Consider the following 21,214-nt stretch of genomic DNA (forward strand, 5'->3'; position numbering starts at 1 on the left):
GCTCTAGTAATAAATAATAATTTAAGGATGCCCATAGTATATACAGTATTCTGAAGAAGGTCTAAAATGTCACTGTGTGTGCATGTGTGTGTTTTATTTAGCTGGATTTAAAAAAATATTACTCATGATATAACATTGTGCAGACATGGCTGGTAAGGACATGAGGAGGAAACAGTAGGAGCTGTATGAGGCTACTAAAGGCAGGGCTATAACATTTTGCTGTCATCATTTTATTATAGATTAAGTGCAAGAGTTGTTAGGTGTGGATAATTAGATTATAGTTTATTGCAATAGCAAGTTGTGCCTTGTTCTCAGATAGACAGCAAGTGGAGAGTGATATATGAAATGATGGGAAGGAAGGAAGAAGAGAAGCAAAGAGTGATTCACAGGCAGAGCCGAGTTTATGTCACAGTTTTTCGTTGCCTTATGGTTCCAAGCGCTGTCACCAATCTTTGCATTTTGTTATTATCTCATGAAACTTGTTTAATCAGCTACCATCTCTCCTGTGGACTTTTTAATGTCTACAGTCTCAGATCAACACAGCCCTGCCCTTCCCATATTAGATTCTTGATGAATGTGTGTTGTTGTTATTCAGCATGGTTCAATGTGCCCCTTTTTAACTTTGAGCACCCGCCCCTTTAAACCTCTCTGCACGTCCCTGCAGGAGATAATCCGTAGGACGGTCGGGTCGGCGTCGATCTTCACTGACATGATGCGATCCGATATGCGGGTAACTTCGACCACGTTGTGCCGGAGCTTTATTATTAGACTTCTGACACCTGGCAAATAAACTCTCACGCGATATGAGAACATAACAGCAAAAAGCCAGTAGCTGGTACATGAATGGATAAAAATTGGATCCCTCTTAGATTGAATTGGTTGCCCTCTTATATTACGTTGTTTTGAACCTAACCGCATCCACTGAATTAATGCAGTTTTCAGGACAGTAAAAACAGAGAACTCTGATATACACAATTTCTGATTGCTGATAGTGTTTCTTAATGCAAAATGGGCTTCCATTTAAAATGCAATTGCTTTATGTTCGATCTTTAGTGAAGAAGGGTCATTTTTGATTCTGTGGACAAGGGATGCAAATGGAATGTGAAGGCAACAGGTAGTAGGGTGAATTAGGGTTTCGTGTGGTCTTCAGTGCATGAATTTTATTGCCACTTTATTTCAACTTTTTATTAATGTACTCAAAAGAAAAACAAGAACCACAAAGGAGATTCTTGTGATTCTTGTTTGTGCTATCTGTTTGTGAAAGAAAGCACATTTTACCACATCATACTGTGTTTGCTGCCATTTATTTTACTCGTCCTGCCTGAGTGTCTGGGCTGCGTTTGTCTGTGCACCTTTGTTCTGGCCTTCTGCTGATGGGTTTCACATGTTGGGCTTTCCCTCTTGGTCCACACCCAGCAGCCTGCTGCTGACCACACACAGCCTACAAACTGATCCATCCATGCATCCATCCATGCATGCATGGCCTGGTTATTGTTGAGTTATCACCTCCAGCTCCTTGCTCATAACCAGGTAGATACTGGGCTGGGCCTGATCTCTGAGCTCAATAACAATGACAAAAATGCCAAACACTTTACTCTTCATGGTAAAAAATGTTTATAATACAGTAAAAACTGGATGTAGCCAAAATCAGTGTTTTATATACAGTGTAAGTGAACAACATTGCTACACTGCTGGTGTTTGATTGATAGAGGCTTTCTTTATAAGAACTATGATATCATTTCTTTTGCTGATTAACAGTTTTTATATAATTTTTATATCATATATAGCTTTCAAGAAGCCAAAGATCACTGGACGAAAAGACTACAGACCTGTGGCTCTGACATCTGGTCAGGAAGTCTTTTGAGCGCCTGGTTCTCTCCTATCTTAAGACCCTCACGGCCCCCCTCCTGGACCCCCTGCAGTTTGCATACAGAGCCAACAGGTCTGTAGACGATGCCATCAACATGGCCCTACACTTTGTCCTGCAGAATCTATGCCAGGATCCTGTTTGTGGACTTCAGCTCTACCTTCAACACCATCCTTTCAGACCTTCTTCAAGGATTGCTTTCCCAGATGAATGTGCCTGATCCCATCTGCCGGTGGATCACTGACTTCCTGACGGACAGGAAGCAACCAGTGAGGCTGGGGAAGAATGTCTTGGACTCCCGGACCATCAGCACGAGCTCCCCTCAGGGCTGTGTTCTTTCTTCTATGCCCTTCTCCCTGTACACCAACTGCCGCACCTCCAACCACCAGTCTGTCAAATTAATTAAGCTTGCAGATGACACCACCATTATTGGACTCCTCTCAGACGGGGATAAGTCTGCCTACAGGATGGAGGCTGAACATCTGGTGTCCTGATGCAGCCGCAACAACCAGGTGCTGAATAAGTGTTATTTTCATTTACCACTGGCCCAAGTACATTTTTATTGGCTTGTGAACAAAGCTGTAGTTTTTGTATTTTTTAAATATTAACGCAATTTAATTGACACATTATTTATATTATTTCACTTTCAATGTGAAAAATGCTGTAAAAACGTTGAAAATAATGGTCACCCCTGTTCGCTGCAATGTAAAATAGTACAACTGCTGTCAGCCTTCATTAAGTTGCATCATTTGAACATTTGCATATTTTTATTCAACTTCTGCAGGATGCTTTGATGAAAGACTCCCTTTTCCCAAGTAGAGGCTGTGGAGCAGGGAAATTATTTTACTGCTATTGTTAAATAATTGTCATCATTACCATTGCATTAATAATATAATCTGGAGTTTATATTGCATTCAGGGGTTGAAAAGTGTGTCTTTTAGAAAGGCTAAAAGTCACAGGCTGACAGGAAACAGGCTTGCAGAGAGTTTTGCAGAAGTGAAGTTATTTTGAGCAGCAGGCTAAGACGAGGCTTTAACAATGTAACAGATAGCTTTAAGAAGGCCTTAAGCAGTTATGACTATTTTATACACAATGCATATCTGTGCTTATTAAAGAGTTGGCGCTCGGTCAATTAATTGGGGGTCGGAAGCTTTGTTCGGCGCGATGTTCGGACAATCTATTGTGCAAGTGACTTGGAGCCATAGAAGGAATTGCAGTACATGCTTACAAAACACTTATATATCAGATCATTTTATATTAAGCTTTTAAGTAGAGGTTCTTGGTTAAAACATTTATTTAGTAGAAGACATACACATAGTCTCAGTGAGCCTCTGTCCTGGTAAAAGGTCAGAAGTGCAACAGGTGAATTGAGAAAGAGCATTTGAGGACGAGATACAGACAGTAGGTGAAGAGGTGACACAAAGAGCATGTGAGGTCAACACACACACACACCCATGAGTTAAATTTATTTAGAGGAGAGATTAGTCATGTCTGGTTGTAACTGCAAAAGTGTCTCGGTAAAAGAGGAACCGTCCTTGTTGTCTCGGCAAGAAAGAGGAACAATTTACTTTAAGACAAGAACGGAAAGTACTAGCCATGAAAATAGAAGATGATCTTCTGGGTGAAAAGTCATTCTGGTGTTGATCTGATCTATGTATAAAATGTATCTGTGACGCATGAAGGGGCGTCAGTAAATCAAACCCTGATGCTATAAAATATCTGTTCATGCTTTGATTAAGTTGAGGACTACTGGCTGTCTGCGTACAGAGTGTCTTCCCACACGTGTGTTCATTAAAATCATTGTTTGACCAAGACCTTCTGGACCATGGATGGTTTGTACTCTCCCTCCTCAATTTTGAACCTTAACATTTGGGGGCTTCGTCCGGTGGTTGAGGAGGGAGAATTGGAGGTGTAGATGGAGAAATTTGGTCTTAGGTGGTCTGACGGGCAGACATGAATTCCAGTGGTCGAAGTGAGTGGGCATAAGCCGGCTTATCCAAAAGGTAAGGCACTACCTGTTGAATTATTTCCAAAGTGTGCCAAATTGGATATGATAAAATTTAAGTCTACTCACTGAAGTTACTGGTGGATGTCTGTTTTGATTTTGATGAAAAATCTCATGAGTTGAAGCAGTTAGAGTTCTGCTAAGGAGAAATGAAAGCAGTAAAGTCTGCTAAAGCAGTTAGAGTCTGCCAGGAAAAGTTTAAATACTGGGTTGAAGTCCCAAAGAAATTGAGTTAGAGTCTCAAGTAGTTTGGTAGGGTATTTGGTCATTTTGTGGGTTAAAGTCCCGGTTGGTCATTAGGTCAGACCTTTGTTGGTCAATTTGTGGGTTAGAGTCCCCATTGTCCATCAGGGTCGATCTGCCTCAGTTATACACTTGTTTTGGGTGTTGATTGTTGTTTCAAAGTATTATAAATTATTCTAGAACGGCAGTTCGAGTCTGCTAGGAAGCGCAGAGCCCGGAGGTTATGCTCCCTCCTTGTCGTGGACGCGCGACATTGACCTGTCGGCGAACAGGGTTAGTTCAGTTTGGCTTAACTGTGGGGTACAGGGCATCCTGGAATTAAGCTAGGAGTTAGAGTCTCCTTACCGTTTGGAACGGTACCTGCGCTTTTTTGGACAGGAGAAGTTGGACTTCGGGCGTGTAACTTTAACCTAACACTTCAGGGTAAGCCTTGGCTGTGAAACGCCAAAAATAGAGCTTCAGGCAAAGTTTGGGTTGGTTGACGCTTTTAAATTGTGTTAGGGATTTTAGAGATGAGGCCAGAAACAGTTAAAGTCTTGATACTGGTTAATTGGTCGCAAAAAACTCAGGGAGTTTATCCGCTGGGCGGTTATTTTAAATTTGTCTAAATTGTGTAGGCGCTAAAGCTGACAGATCTGACAGTGGTTGTAAATATAAGATGTCTTTGTAATATAAAATAAGAGATCTCTGTGTGAAAGGAGTCTGAGGCAATGCTGGAGCTATTTTTAGACGGTGTGTGTGTGAGTGAAAATGCAAATTAGTAAGCAGTGAACTGTTTAAGCCACAATTGGTTTTACAAATACTGCTGCAAACATTGTTGAGTGTGTGTTTAAAATGCCATTTATGTTTATTAGAGGACTATAAATAAAGTTTTGAGTTGCCGTAGGGGATGTATAGTAATTGACTGAAGTTGGATGTAGATATATAAATATATTGAGTGCACTGTATATACTTAAGACTAACACATTACTTTCAGTAGTAACTTTTCTCCAGCATTAGTTGCTGGTGTGTTTTATTTTTTCAATTTCTTGTGTGTGCGGTGAGAATTAATGGAGGTTTCAATTTTTTGTTTGTTTGTTTTTGACTTGCTCTTTCTGATTATGACAAGCATGTCTAAAATACTCTTAGGAAAGTGTGTTTTGAGTTATATTCCTCAACTCTGGTCACACTTTAAGTGTGTGAATGCGGTGACTAGAAGGTTTTGAATGATGAATAAAGGTGTGAGAGGTATTTCTTTGGTGATGTAAAGTAGGATGTTTTAAAGTTTGAAAGTGTTTTTAATTTAAGAGATACATGAGTGATGTTATAAGAGTTTAGTTTATTTAAAAGGTGTGTGTGAGAGGATTATGAAATCATTGTGTGAATGATGCTACATTTTAGATCAAAAGTTAGTAGAATTACAGAGGGTTTGTAGATTGTAAATACAAAATAAGTTTGATTAGCCTGGAGAAACAGCAGAGCAGCTGCGTGCTGTGTGTGTGTAACAGGAAATGGTGTGGGTGACAGGAAGTTTGCATGCCCATATAAGGTGACGAGTGAGCACCCAGAGAGAGAAACAGATGAGCTAAACTCTAGGCAGATTAAGTATGGAGGTTTTGAGAAAAGAAATGAAAAGGATATTAATTGTATGTTTTAGTGTGTTAACACAGATTACAGATAAATGAAGGTGGACTTCTCTCAACCTGGAATTTTGAGTACGGCGCCAAAACCACTAGAGTAGCATAATTGGGAGAAAACAGGCCAGATTTTGGCTTAAAATTTTACAGCTTGACCTCGCACTTGTTCCCATCCTGAGAAGAAGCTCAAAGGACAGTTAATCTCCTGATGAAGACCGACAGAACATCGTGGACTTCAAGAATTAACAGCAGCCAAAAGACAGTGCAACTGAAACCACACTGACGACACCAGCAGCAGCATGTAAGGAACCACGAGGTGGAAACATGTACTGTAAATTACAGGCTGGGCAGTTGAACAGTGGGATAATGAACGGTGGTAAAGCACTGGACACTGATTGTCAGATTTGCCATGCTTGGAGTAATCTTGAAAGAGATGACTGAGAGGATCCACAGAAAAGAAGAAACCACGTGATGAAACATGCACGGTGGACAGCAGGCTGGTAAGAACAGTGTGACATGACTGTTTAAAGGCACTGAATGTGGTATTTTGCCAGGCTGGGACTTGATCCAAAAGGAAAATACTGAAGAGAAACAGAGAAGAGGACAGTGACCAGTGAGAGGCGAAGCCGGACGAGTTCGACTGTGAGAATACAGGGTGTAATTGGATTAAAATGAAAGCCTGAACTCATGATGGTTTAGAGATGTCCACCGTCACAAACAAAGAGGTAAACAAGAATAGAAAACATACATAGACAGAGTGTTACATGTGAAATTATTTCTGGAAAGAATCAGAAGTGAGATAGTTTTGAATTAAGAAATCAGGGAAAAGATGCATGAATTAAACCTGACTATAACATATAGAGGCAATGAAGAAAGCAGCTTACACTCACTGAACATTAACAAAATACATAGGAAAAGCAATGAAGACCTGCTTACACGTATATACATGACATAAGTTGGGATTTCTGACCAGAGAGAGGGAAACGGGTAGTTTAAGTACTTAAGATAATGATGAAAATGTCTCAGTTGTGTTTCTTTAGGGGCGAAACAGATCTGGATCAATTTTCCACGTGCAGCGGTCGGAAGAAACCTGTAGGTTAACTTGACTGGACATGCCAAGGCAAGTTTCTGGTTGAATTGTTCACAGCGCCATGTCTCCATAAACCTGACAAGTGGGCCCTAACTTCTGGCTGAGGAGCAGGAAGGGTGTTAATAAGGTGGGAATTTAGAATTTGGGTTAGCAGATTTGGGAAAGAAACTGACGGCTTAAGTGGAGAATTGTGCAGGAGTCTGACACACTGCAAGAGCAACATATGCAAATTCACATACACAAACAGAAAATGCATTAACCTTATAAAGACAAGACAAGCTCATGGAGTTTAATGCATAGACACTGATTAAACCTGGCCAAGAACACAAACATATGCAATGAAGAACAGCTTGCTATTTTGTATGAATGATAGAATGGTGTGAATGTTTAATAAAATACATTTGAGTTTGTAATTGAGGAATAGAAGAAGCCATATGACAAAGGGAGTTATGAAAACAAAAAAGTGATTAAAGTAGTTTTAAAAAGAGTGACTTAGGAGTGCTCTCGTACTGAGTGATCAAAACCAGTGATAACTGTAGAAAGAAATAACATAATTTAATAAGTTGGGAATGTTTAAACATATGTTTCTGTTGTTACAGCTTTTTGAGAGATGACTCAGTATGCACATTAGCTGGAGTGAGTGGTGACGTAGGAGCTTCCTGTATGTGTGTGACTGAGGAAGTGACTTTCAGGAGAGGAAGCATGGCAGACAAGAGAAGTGCAGATTTGGGTAGGAAATTTATAGTTTAGTGATATGTTGTTGTAAGGGGGTTATGTTTTATGCTGAATTGAAGTATGTTACAGAGCATAAGGGGGTGATTTTTGTGTGCAAATTGTGTGGTTTTAATGAGACTTTCGGTGTATTGAGGAGGTGAAATTATGTGGTGGCAAGACTTGTGTGTTTAAGGTTGTTGAGGTTGTTGTGGTGAGGGGTTGATTCTGTCAGTTAGGTTGTTGTTGTTATTTTTGTTTTTAATAGAGGGAGTTTTAGGAAACATGGACATGTCTAAAAATTGGGCCCATTATTTTGTAACAGTGCACTTAAAGAAAACCTGTCAGGTGATTTTGTTTTGTTTTTATGAGCTAACAATCAGCTCTATTTTTTCCATTTCTGTTTTAAGCAGGCCTGCAACAGTGAATAACGGCGCTGAAAATTCTCGGGAAGAGCAAATATAAGGCGGCTTTCCAGATTACAATTGGCTGAGGAGAAAGCTACCTGGGGACTATTCAGGTCGTAAGTCCCTGTAAAAAGGATTTTATGCGAGTCAATCCAGTCCAAAAGCATAAAGAAATATTTTCCTATGGAAAATAAAAAATGACTGAGCTCATTTTGCTGAGGGTGGAGAATCTGACGCGGGAAGCTCCACCATTAGCAAATATATGGTGTGACTGCATGTGAATGTGTGACTGGATGAAGGTGTGGATGAATAAATGTGGATAAACAATTTGCTTTTACCAGAAAAATTTTTGTTTTGTTGACTGGGGTTAGATTATGGGATTATAGTATATTGTTGGGAGAATGCCAAATGCTAAAGGGGAAATATTTTTGATGTAACTCAGTTATCATTAATTGAAGAAACACATGACTGATAACTGTTCTGTTTTAAGTTTATTTTTATGATATAGATTGGATCATGAGTGGGGAAAACTGAGCATTTTTAGTTTTGTATAGTATCTTGACACATGAAATGTATCAAGATAAAGGGGGGTTTAGGGTTTAATAATTTAATTGTTTAATAATTTAGGATCATTTTAGGACCTTTTGGGTTTTTGATCATTTGGATATGGTAAAACTGAAACTGTTATTTTTAAGTTAAGGTTAAAGGATTAAAGTGAACTTGTCACGGTTTGCGGGGCAAGCCGTGTGGAGTTGTAGAAAAGGACCCAAAAGGCGGCAGCTCTGGTGCAGGTGAATATTTATTTACAACGGTGGGCACAAAACAGCACTGGTGGAAAAACAAGAAACCGGAAACCTAAACTGGGTAAGCTAATAACACAAACCAGAAACGAGGATGCAGGGAGGTCCGGGGAAATACACAAGAGACGCAGGGAGACCGAGGGGAAACAACACAGACGAACCAGCAACTACCATAACAGAAGACACAACTTAAATACACCCAGAGAACACAGGGAGATTACACACAGGTGGGGAACACAGGTGACACTGATAAACATAACGAGACAGGGCAGGAGTGAACACAACATTACGCATACTGACGAGAGACTGTCAAAGTAAAACAGGAAGTACACAGAGGTTCAGACAGGAGGAGAGAAAGCACGGGGAGAACACAGACATAACAGGCTGGGGGAAACATGGAATAAACACAAAGAGAGACGAGAGCTCATAAATACACAGAGGGGCACAAGGGGGTAAGAGTCACAAAGGGAAAAACACTTAGGGAACACCACAACAGGACACCTCAGAAAACCTGGCCTAAATAAGGAGCGAAAATACAAGGAACCAAGAATACTGGGCCAACATGGCCCAGGACCATGACAGAACTGAATCCTGTTTAGAAGATACAATGCCGGTTTTTCAAAGCTGTGAATAATTCTTAGAGGGAAAATTAGTGAGGGTTGAAGGGGTAGAACAGCTTTGATTTCTTTTTGATTTCTAGAAGTAGTGGTTATAATGTAGGCTTACACATACAGATATTACATAGGAGGTATTTTTAGGATAAAGGGGGAGCTTATAAATAGAAATGATTTTTATACATATTGCATTTTGTGCTTTTAAAGGAGTTGTGGCTCAAATTTGTCTCTGGAGGGTCACGAGCCTTTGGCTAGCGCTATGATTAGCCAATCTACTGTGAGGATAATATGAGTTCATGAAGGATTGCACACGCTTACAGACACAGAGTCCAGAAACACACATGACAGTATTGATTCCAGGCATAAGGCCTCAAATTCATTTAGCTTTTAACTGAACTTAAAGAAGGACCAAAGAGGAAGGAAAGCATATATTTTGGTTAAGTCTGATAAATTAGAATTAGAAGGTATTGTTACATTAAAGGGAGCAAATGAAATAAAAAGGCTATACCAAAAACGGGTTATAACATAGGAAATGTGAGGTTAAAATGAAGTTAACACATAGGAGTTGTTTCAAGGCAGCATTTAGCTATGATGAAATGTATACAGGAGTAATTGCTTATATGCTTGAACTTAATTGATTAAAGTGGTTGTTTTTTTTGGATCTTTTAGAGTAGAGGAACTTGCAGCAGCGACAATTTGTGCACAGGATGTTGATGATCAGATAAGGGAAAATAGAGCGAGCAACCGGACGTGAAAGCAGGGCTTAAAGAGTTTTAAGGTAATGAGTAACGTTGAAGAATATATATAAATATAAGTCAATAAGTTAAGAACATAATTAGGATCAGGCTTTTGAATACAGAGTCCCAAAAAGGATAAGTTAGGGAGATGCAGGACAAGGTGTTTTGTTTCCTTTGCAGAAGATCTCAGCGACCACAGGAGGGGCGAGGATCCTGGAGATCTCGAGGCCTCGTGAACCAAAAGAGAGGGACCGAGAAAACCTAAGCTTACACATGGAGTGTTCTCGAATGGGAGCTGGTTGAGCCAGAGGACGGCTAGAGAGGGTCTGAGCGAGGACACAATGTATTGCGACCTCTGGTGTTCCAGAGGTCGAGAGAGGGAATGTGGAGCAGGGAAATTATTTTACTGCTATTGTTAAATAATTGTCATCATTACCATTGCATTAATAATATAATCTGGAGTTTATATTGCATTCAGGGGTTGAACAGTGTGTCTTTTAGAAAGGCTAAAAGTCACAGGCTGACAGGAAACAGGCTTGCAGAGAGTTTTGCAGAAGTGAAGTTATTTTGAGCAGCAGGCTAAGACGAGGCTTTAACAATGTAACAGATAGCTTTAAGAAGGCCTTAAGCAGTTATGACTATTTTATACACAATGCATATCTGTGCTTATTAAAGAGTTGGAGCTCGGTCAATTAATTGGGGGTCGGAAGCTTTGTTCGGCGCGATGTTCGGACAATCTATTGTGCAAGTGACTTGGAGCCATAGAAGGAATTGCAGTACATGCTTACAAAACACTTATATATCAGATCATTTTATATTAAGCTTTTAAGTAGAGGTTCTTGGTTAAAACATTTATTTAGTAGAAGACATACACATAGTCTCAGTGAGCCTCTGTCCTGGTAAAAGGTCAGAAGTGCAACAGGTGAATTGAGAAAGAGCATTTGAGGACGAGATACAGACAGTAGGTGAAGAGGTGACACAAAGAGCATGTGAGGTCAACACACACACACACCCATGAGTTAAATTTATTTAGAGGAGAGATTAGTCATGTCTGGTTGTAACTGCAAAAGTGTCTCGGTAAAAGAGGAACCGTCCTTGTTGTCTCGGCAAGAAAGAGGAACAATTTACTTTAAGACAAGAACGGAAAGTACTAGCCATGAAAATAGAAGATGATCTTCTGGGTGAAAAGTCATTCTGGTGTTGATCTGATCTATGTATAAAATGTATCTGTGACGCATGAAGGGGCGTCAGTAAATCAAACCCTGATGCTATAAAATATCTGTTCATGCTTTGATTAAGTTGAGGACTACTGGCTGTCTGCGTACAGAGTGTCTTCCCACACGTGTGTTCATTAAAATCATTGTTTGACCAAGACCTTCTGGACCATGGATGGTTTGTACTCTCCCTCCTCAATTTTGAACCTTAACAAGGCTTTACTAGAGGTCACAGGAACAGCGCTGCTGTTTTGGATGCGGAAAAATGTTGTCTTTCACTCTACCTGAGCTCAGTGTCCCAGTAAGGGCTCCGCCTCATTGTAGCTGACGCTGAAATGTTTGTGTGGGTTGCCATGACAACACCAGAAGTGCATCTGAGATCGTGTCCAAATTCATGGGCTGCATCCTCCTGAGGACTCGGTGTTCTGACAAAACGTCTTACTTTGGCAAAACGTCCTACCGTAAGTAGTTCATGCGTTCTCGGCGGCTCTAGTGACCCTCGAACTCTCGGCTAGCTATCGAGGTGGTGGATAACATACGTCTCCCCCACAAGAGCACGAACCTACAACTTTTCTACTACTGGTTTTACAAGGCGTACACGGTAAAAACATTATGCTGTTATTTGTTAAGCACTTGTGCACCTTGTGAAAAGAAATAAGTGGCTGAGATGGATGTCATATGTGCTATTGATATTATTTTACTCGTTTCTAGTTTTCACGGTGCTCCATGATTGTGAGAGGAATAAAAAAGAATTGTGGACATCAGTACGAAGCATGGATTCTTTTGACCAGAGTAGATACACTGGTCCCTTGAATATACTAATCTTTTTGAGGTGGGTGACTGTTCCTGTGTATTTACAGAAACAATGGTTGTGATAACCTCAGCTGTTTCAGAGGGTGACTGTTCGTTGCTTTGCGCACTTTTAAATCTGTATACAATGGTTTGTTCCCTTTTTGTGTTCTGAGGTTTAAACAAAGATGTACTAGATGTATTATACCGGTCCCTCGAATCTACAAATCTTTTAGATGTGGATGACTGTTCATTTTCATCTGTGTTTACAGAAACACTGGGTGTTGGAACCTCAGTAGTTTCTTTTTGGCTGACAGACTCTGGAGCTGTACAAGAGGAATAAAGAGCTGCAATGCTTTTGTGAACCTGACCTGGGAAGGGAGAGAAATATATTTTTGTTTTGTTTTTGTTTGTCTTCTTGTTTTTTTTTTTTTTGTTTTTTTTTTTTATTCATATTTTGGATGGACAGAAACGTTAACAAATATACAACTGGAATAATCATACTGTCAGTTCTCTGTCCGTTTCTTAACAATAACCAACAAATAAGGACTAACAGTAACTAAGACAAACAAACAAACAAAAAAAAACAAAACCCAAAAAAAAAAACCCAGGAGAAACAAAATGATATACCGCCTCCTGGGAAACATCAGCAAAAACAAAAGTAATGGGGGCAAAACACCCAGGTGCCTAAAAACAAAACATAACCTTGACCACTGATGACATTAAGACAATTTCTTCCCTCTACTGACTTTCAAAGTAAAAAAAAGAAAAAAAAAGAAAAAGACAACAACAAAAATACCAATGACACATGAACCCCCCCCCAAAAAGAACATTTATCATAATAATAACAATGGATACTTTATTGATCCCCATGGGGAAATTACTTGTTTTTCTCTGCATTTGACCCATTCACTCAGTGAAGCAGTGGGCAGCCCACTAAGCAGGCGCCCGGGGAGCAGTGTGTAGGGACGGTACCTTGTTCAGGGGTACCTCAGGGTAGCCGTTAAGTGGATTCGAACCGCCGACCTTCCGATCATGGGGCGACCACTTTACCTACTGAGCTATCCCTGCCCCTGTCTAATATCTAGGAGACATTGTCGATGTACACCAAAAAAGGACCCCAGACCTGCTCAAAAATGTCTTCTCTCCCCTTAATTCTGTACATAACCCGTTCATATGATGCCATCTTAGACATTTGTTCAGTCCATTCCCTGAGAGAACAGGGGCTGGATGACTTCCAGTGCCTAAATATTATCCTGCATCCAGTTATGAAAGCCAGACGCATCCACAATCTCTGTTTTTTTGAAAGGATAATTTGTCTTCTTGTTTTATTTTATTCCTTGTGGGATTTGGATCCAACAAGTAAAGTATGCATATTATGCACACACACAAACACACATGCAGCTATTACCATTTCTTGTATTCTTGAATAAAGACATTGATCTGACACATTTAAAATGCAGCCAATTGTTTTTATTGTTATATTATTAAGAAAAAAGAAAAGGTGGGGGTGGGGGGATGTAAAGAAGAGCTTAAAGGAAAGGGCTAGAGGAGAGAAATCCCCAACAATTAGCAGGGCATTTTTTTACTTGGACAAATTGTTAATAAAGTTTCCATATCTGTAACAATGATGACAGTATAATTGTTTATAAACAATTATATTGACAATTATATGTGTCCAGTATGTTGGCTCATTTTCTTTTACTTTTTGCATTTGAAAGTAAAAGTTGGGCTGATTTTGACACCATTACAAGAAGTGTTGTTAATGATTCTTTTTGAATTAAAATCAGGTTACCACAAATTGTTTTTTAATTTAATTTCATTTGAAATGATTGTCAGTGGGTAAACAATTCGTAATGCAAAGTCAGAAACATCGAGTTATTCTTGTACTGCATGCTTGCAATAAATAAGTTGTCCTAACAGTCAGTCAAAGGAGCTTGGAAAGAAAAGCGTCTGGACTTCTTTGAGTTGAAGTGACTGATATATATATTTTTTGTCTGTTTGTTTTGTTGGTTTTTGTTTTTTGCCCTTTATCACCATTCCTCTTCCCTGCTGTTTTTCTTTCCCTCTTTCTTTCTCCCCTTTCTTTCCCTCAGTCATGTCTGTCCTATGTGTAGCAAGTGAAAATAAAAGAAACAATAAAAACAAAGGTGAATCAAATAGACCAATACGGCAAGGCCGGGATGGTCCATTTGGTAAAGTAAATCCGTTAGTTATATTTAACATAATGTGAAATGGCAACATTCTGTTTACAATGTTACCATTTCACATTATGTTAAATGGTAACATTCTGTTTACAATGTTACCATTTTACATTGTGTTAAATGGTAACATTCTGTTTACAATGTTACCATTTTACCTTGTGTTAAATGGTAACATTCTGTTTACAATGTTACCATTTTACCTTGTGTTAAATGGTAACATTCTGTTTACAATGTTACCATTTTACATTGTGTTAAATGGTAACATTCTGTTTACAATGTTACCATTTTACATTGTGTTAAATGGTAACATTCTGTTTACAATGTTACCATTTTACCTTGTGTTAAATGGTAACATTCTGTTTACAATGTTACCATTTTACATTGTGTTAAATGGTAACATTCTGTTTACAATGTTACCATTTTACATTGTGTTAAATGGTAACATTCTGTTTACAATGTTACCATTTAACATTATGTTAAATGGTAACATTCTGTTTACAATGTTACCATTTTACATTGTGTTAAATGGTAACATTCTGTTTACAATGTTACCATTTTACATTATGTTAAATGGTAACATTCTGTTTACATGGCGTAAAGTGCTTGATTAAAATAAAAGATATTTGTACACACACTCCTTGCAGTTGTGTCATCTGTTCACACATTTGATCATGTTACAATTTTACTTTATGTTAAACTGTAACATAATGTAAAATTGTAACATTATGTTTACAATGTTACAATTTTACATTATGTTAAATTGTAACATAATGCTTAACAGATAATGGTTATCCTCTTTTTATATCATACATCATTGTCTCTGTAGGAGGGTCTGGAGCACCCCCTGCTGAGCCGCTGGGCTCAGTACCTTGCAGGCAGGTCCGACGATGACTTCATCATCTCACCTGAGCTCAAAATTCTGGTGCGTGAAGGCGTCCCTCGGGAGTATCGGCAGAGTGTGGCGCTGTTTGGTCCGAGCCAGAACTTTGACAAGCCAAGAGTGCCACACGCAACGCTATCAGCAGGTACAGCTGTAGAGAGAGAGAGTGTGTTGAAATAAGAAGAGAAAATTCTCTCAATTATGGAGACAGTCAAATGGTTTATTTATGTTTGATGTGTGCTTTACATTTGTGTGGCTGTTAATAAAGTTAGCGCGCTCTAGGGGGCGTATGCGTTCATCAAAAAATGGCCGAAGGCTGATGTGTGATTATTCCTCCCAAAATGTCGTTGATGAAGTTAGCTATGCACGTTAGATTTTACTGCGCATTTTCATACCTCTGCCAACAGAGTGCTTTATCCGCACCTGAGCACAGGTGGCTCCTCCTCCTTCCTGTTGGGAATGCTGGCGAGCACTCAGTAATCCTGTTCTGTTTCCAGCTGTGTGAGAAGAGTCGGACAGCTCCTAATCCTGCCTCCAGGCAGGTCCAGCTGGACCTTCACCGAACCCTGACGACCAATCAGCACTTCTCCTCGCTGTCCAGCCCCGCCCTCCAGCAGCTCCGCCGCATCCTTCTGGCCTTCTCCGGGCATAACCCTGCCATTGGCTGCTGCCAGGTACTCAGCAGGTCAGAACAAAAGTATAAATTTTATATCTGAGTTCTTATGTGGACCCGCCTTCCAGGCAGAACCTCACCTTCCATCAATGTCCACAGGTTAGCGGCCCTCGCTCTGCTGGTCCTCCAAAGTGACGAAGACGCCTTCTGGTGTCTGGTGGCAGTGGTGGAAGCCATCATGCCTCAGGACTACTACACCAAGAATCTGGTGGCCTCTAAGGTCAGCAGACACACTCACCTGCTTGCCTGCTGTGATCTGTTTTAGTGATCAGTGAGGCTGATCTCTGTGAGTCTTTGTGCTCAGGCGGACCAGCGCGTGCTGAAGGACTTCATGGCGGAGAAGCTTCCTCGCCTGGCATCTCACTTTGAGGATCACAACATTGACGTCTCTCTGGTCACCTTCAACTGGTTCCTGGTGGTTTTTGTGGAGAGTCTGCCCAGCGACATCCTGATGCCTCTGTGGGACGCCTTCCTGTATGAGGGTACCAAGGTACCATACACCCGAACACACCATGACAGAAATGCAGACAACACTTGAATGCACCACAGTAGTGTCCATGGAAACAAAAATGATTTTGTTTTCACCTTTAGATGTCTTTATTTACATTTTAGGAGTAATAAGACATTGTTTACTAAGCATGGGGAACTGTCATGTGACATGAAATAGGAGTGGGAAAGCAGATAATTCTAGTAACGACCTCACAGTCTACCACAAGCAGCGTAAATCCAGACGATGAGCGGGACAATGGCTTTGGGCTTGTTTCTGCAATGTGACAAATGCAGCACAGCTTTTACATCGTTTGTATCAGGAAATAAAATCACAGTTCAGACACAGAAATATATACCACACAGGGATAAATGCTGACAACAGCTTCAGCCACGTAGATCCAACCCAAAAGTTTAATTTAAACTTAAAGCTCAACTACCAAGTAAGTTAATATTATCTGGCAACTGAGGAACCAAGTGGCTTATTGGAAATCGATCAGAGCTGTAATGAGTAAAGGGCCCAACTGCACCACAACTGAAAGAGTAATTTTATGACTCACCTCCTCAAAGTTTCCAATTAATTGTGTGGCGTGAGTGTCCTGTTATGAAATGCGTGTCTGTGCTGCAGGTGATCTTCAGATACACTCTGGCTCTGTTCAAATACAAAGAGGACGACATCCTGAAGATTCACGACAGCGTGGAGATCTACCAGTACCTACGCTTCTTCACAAAGACCGTCTCCAATGCCAGGTACGCACTCGCCTCCACCCGCCTTAATCTACGAGCTGTTACACTCTCAGAAGTGTAGCGGATGTAGCTGTTGAATCTTTGAGCTTCAAACCCTTTTTACTGAAATTTTGTGAGAAGTTTAAATTTCCCTGATCACAGTAACAACGATTTAAAGATTTTTAAGTATCTGCAGCTCTCGGATACATGTGGTCCAGTCAGTCCAGTATTTCCTGCTCAAACTGCAGTACCTGAAGTATCAAGCAGCATAAAACAGAAACACTCAAGCTGATCAGTTTCCAGTTCCTCTGTGTTGGTGATCGAGTCCTTTCCACCTGCGTGTGTCCATGCAGGAAGCTGACCAGCATCGCCTTCAACGACATGAACCCATTCCCCAGCCGGCTGCTGAGGAACAGGCGAGTGCTCCACCTGGAGCGCCTGCAGGCGGAGCTGCGTGAGCTGGAGGAGCAGCACAAGGAGGTCATCACCGAGAGCGTCGTACGGAAAGACAAAGAGCTCGACGTCATGGTGAGCGAGGACGACGAGGACCTCTGATCACACGGGACGCTTCAGCTGCTCACTTCGAGACGACGATGAGTTTTCCATGAGTTCAAGAGAATTTTACTAAACCGGCTGTTAACTGGTTTCCTTCACACCAAACACAGGATTGTGTCAGGTTCACCATCTCTACTAACACTACAAGGAAACAGACGCATACAGATTTAACTGCATCACATCTCTGAAACAAGCTTGCAGTAAACAAATGTGTACTGTGTTCACGTGTGTAATAAGTCAGGCTGCAGAAATGTGCAGATGTATTTCAGTGAATTCATTTGGATTAATATGTGATAGCTTATTTATTTCATTGCATCTTTTGCTTTATACCTAAAAATGCGTGACATTTCTAAATGTAGTCACATCCCTATGAAACATGGTTGATTATCAGCTGTAGTCACAGCTGGTGATAAAGTAATTAAATGTCCAGCTATTCAAAAATAGGGCATTCTGCACAATGAGTACTTTTTGGTACTTGAAGTATATTTTGATGCTGATGCTTCAGGGCATTGTGCTGCATTGTCGAAGCTCTCTGGGCTTCCGGTTAGAACGACCTCACAGTGTTTTATTTTGATCTGGTGTAAAGTGCATTGTGCAGAAATGACAGCATGATAGTCACATGATAAAACTGACTTTTCTTTTTTTTTTTAATTTTACTGGGTGTGCATCTTGTTCAAATGTCTTTTTCAGCATTTGTACATAAATATTCTGTATATAAATATTTGATTTTCATTTATTTTACAGAGTCCTTTATTTTGTTTCACAAATATGACATTCATGTCAAATGACATCTGCAGACTTTATAATGACCAGCAGGGGGCAGTGTATTGCAGTCTATGAGAACATTTACTGAGACCTGTTTCATGCACTAGTTTCATGTCTCATTGAATCCAACATGATGTTGATTTTGTAAATTAAGGTCACATCTTCATCACATCTAATTTCAAAACACTGATCAATTTTTAAAAAAAATGAATTCCATACCAATTGCAGGAATAAAATAGGAATAAATAACAAACGAGAAATACATACAAAACAAGAGAAAGGCACACATGAGAGAACAGGTCACATGACAGCACAGCATTATCTACCCACAATTTGAACTAAATAACAGATAGCACAGGCAATGAAAACAAACGGAAATCAGAATAAATTTAAAAACTTTTATTGATGTTAACTTGAAGTGCTGAATTAGCCCTGTTGTCAGTTCAAATCACTTCAATCTATAGCGCACTTTAAGGTCTTTAGACCTTAAAAAGTAATACACTGCAAGGTAAGCTTGCAGCATCTTACTTTAAGGTCAACTGTGAAACTTTGTGGAAAGCCTGAGACAAGTTGATGAGTCAGTGAAGCGCACTTCCTTCTGATGACGGCTATACTGAGGTGAGTTTTTAAGCATATCCTGAACTTTATTCATTATTAGACTTCTGACACCTGGCAAATAAACTCTCACGCGATATGAGAACATAACAGCAAAAAGCCAGTAGCTGGTACATGAATGGATAAAAATTGGATCCCTCAGGGAGGCACCACCACTTGATCTTCTCCACCGTCGTGGTTGGTGTTCTTCGTCGTCGTTGGCCAAGGTTGAGTCGGAGATCCATCACAAGTAGCCGATGTTGAGGGCCAATATTGGTTGATGGTATGACTTTTACGTTCGTGACTAGGCTGAGATGGGGTCTTCGGACTAGCCAGTAGTCGATTTGGGTGTCTCTGCCGCCGCTGGAGTACGTGATGAGGTGTGCCGGCTTCTTTTTGAAGAAGGTGTTGGTCACGGCAAGATCGTGGGCCTCTGCGTAGTCCAGTACCCGGCAACCCTCGTCGTTTCTGGTCCCAAATCCTTGGCCGCCATGGAATCGGTGATATCCGTCTCTCCCCTTGCCTACATGTCCGTTTAGGTCGCCGCCTACCGCCACGTGTTCCTCAGGGCTAATCGTTTGCAGGTGGTCGTCGAGGGCGCGCCAGAATTCTGTCTTCTCCTCGTCGGGGCAGTTGGTCTGTGGTGCATAGCAGGAGATAATCCGTAGGACGGTCGGGTCGGCGTCGATCTTCACTGACATGATGCGATCCGATATGCGGGTAACTTCGACCACGTTGTGCCGGAGCTTTATTATTAGACTTCTGACACCTGGCAAATAAACTCTCACGCGATATGAGAACATAACAGCAAAAAGCCAGTAGCTGGTACATGAATGGATAAAAATTGGATCCCTCTTAGATTGAATTGGTTGCCCTCTTATATTACGTTGTTTTGAACCTAACCGCATCCACTGAATTAATGCAGTTTTCAGGACAGTAAAAACAGAGAACTCTGATATACACAATTTCTGATTGCTGATAGTGTTTCTTAATGCAAAATGGGCTTCCATTTAAAATGCAATTGCTTTATGTTCGATCTTTAGCGAAGAAGGGTCATTTTTGATTCTGTGGACAAGGGATGCAAATGGAATGTGAAGGCAACAGGTAGTAGGGTGAATTAGGGTTTCGTGTGGTCTTCAGTGCATGAATTTTATTGCCACTTTATTTCAACTTTTTATTAATGTACTCAAAAGAAAAACAAGAACCACAAAGGAGATTCTTGTGATTCTTGTTTGTGCTATCTGTTTGTGAAAGAAAGCACATTTTACCACATCATACTGTGTTTGCTGCCATTTATTTTACTCGTCCTGCCTGAGTGTCTGGGCTGCGTTTGTCTGTGCACCTTTGTTCTGGCCTTCTGCTGATGGGTTTCACATGCTGGGCTTTCCCTCTTGGTCCACACCCAGCAGCCTGCTGCTGACCACACACAGCCTACAAACTGATCCATCCATGCATCCATCCATGCATGCATGGCCTGGTTATTGTTGAGTTATCACCTCCAGCTCCTTGCTCATAACCAGGTAGATACTGGGCTGGGCCTGATCTCTGAGCTCAATAACAATGACAAAAATGCCAAACACTTTACTCTTCATGGTAAAAAATGTTTATAATACAGTAAAAACTGGATGTAGCCAAAATCAGTGTTTTATATACAGTGTAAGTGAACAACATTGCTACACTGCTGGTGTTTGATTGATAGAGGCTTTCTTTATAAGAACTATGATATCATTTCTTTTGCTGATTAACAGTTTTTATATAATTTTTATATCATATATAGCTTTCAAGAAGCCAAAGATCACTGGACGAAAAGACTACAGACCTGTGGCTCTGACATCTGGTCAGGAAGTCTTTTGAGCGCCTGGTTCTCTCCTATCTTAAGACCCTCACGGCCCCCCTCCTGGACCCCCTGCAGTTTGCATACAGAGCCAACAGGTCTGTAGACGATGCCATCAACATGGCCCTACACTTTGTCCTGCAGAATCTATGCTAGGATCCTGTTTGTGGACTTCAGCTCTACCTTCAACACCATCCTTTCAGACCTTCTTCAAGGATTGCTTTCCCAGATGAATGTGCCTGATCCCAACCAATTCAATCTAAGAGGGATCCAATTTTTATCCATTCATGTACCAGCTACTGGCTTTTTGCTGTTATGTTCTCATATCGCGTGAGAGTTTATTTGCCAGGTGTCAGAAGTCTAATAATAAAGCTCCGGCACAACGTGGTCGAAGTTACCCGCAT

The 21,214-nt window shown here is 40.6% G+C and overlaps 1 protein-coding gene across 1 annotated transcript; it reads left to right on the forward strand.

Annotated features, from left to right (window-relative positions):
- The first annotated feature begins 15,899 nt into the window (after nt 1-15,899).
- LOC146581699 (TBC1 domain family member 2A-like) lies at nt 15,900-17,674 on the forward strand. Its single transcript, XM_085247141.1, has 4 exons — nt 15,900-16,070; nt 16,155-16,340; nt 16,965-17,086; nt 17,416-17,674. The coding sequence occupies exons 1-4, from the start codon at nt 15,900-15,902 to the stop codon at nt 17,615-17,617; spliced, it is 681 nt and encodes a 226-aa protein (XP_085103267.1). The 3' UTR covers nt 17,618-17,674.
- Nucleotides 17,675-21,214: the final 3,540 nt, after the last annotated feature.

This window comes from Mchenga conophoros, linkage group LG2 (assembly GCF_057382185.1).
Source record: "Mchenga conophoros isolate Kocher_MC1m ecotype Shallow Benthic linkage group LG2, M_conophoros_male_GT1.1, whole genome shotgun sequence".
NCBI classification, from domain to species: domain Eukaryota; kingdom Metazoa; phylum Chordata; class Actinopteri; order Cichliformes; family Cichlidae; genus Mchenga; species Mchenga conophoros.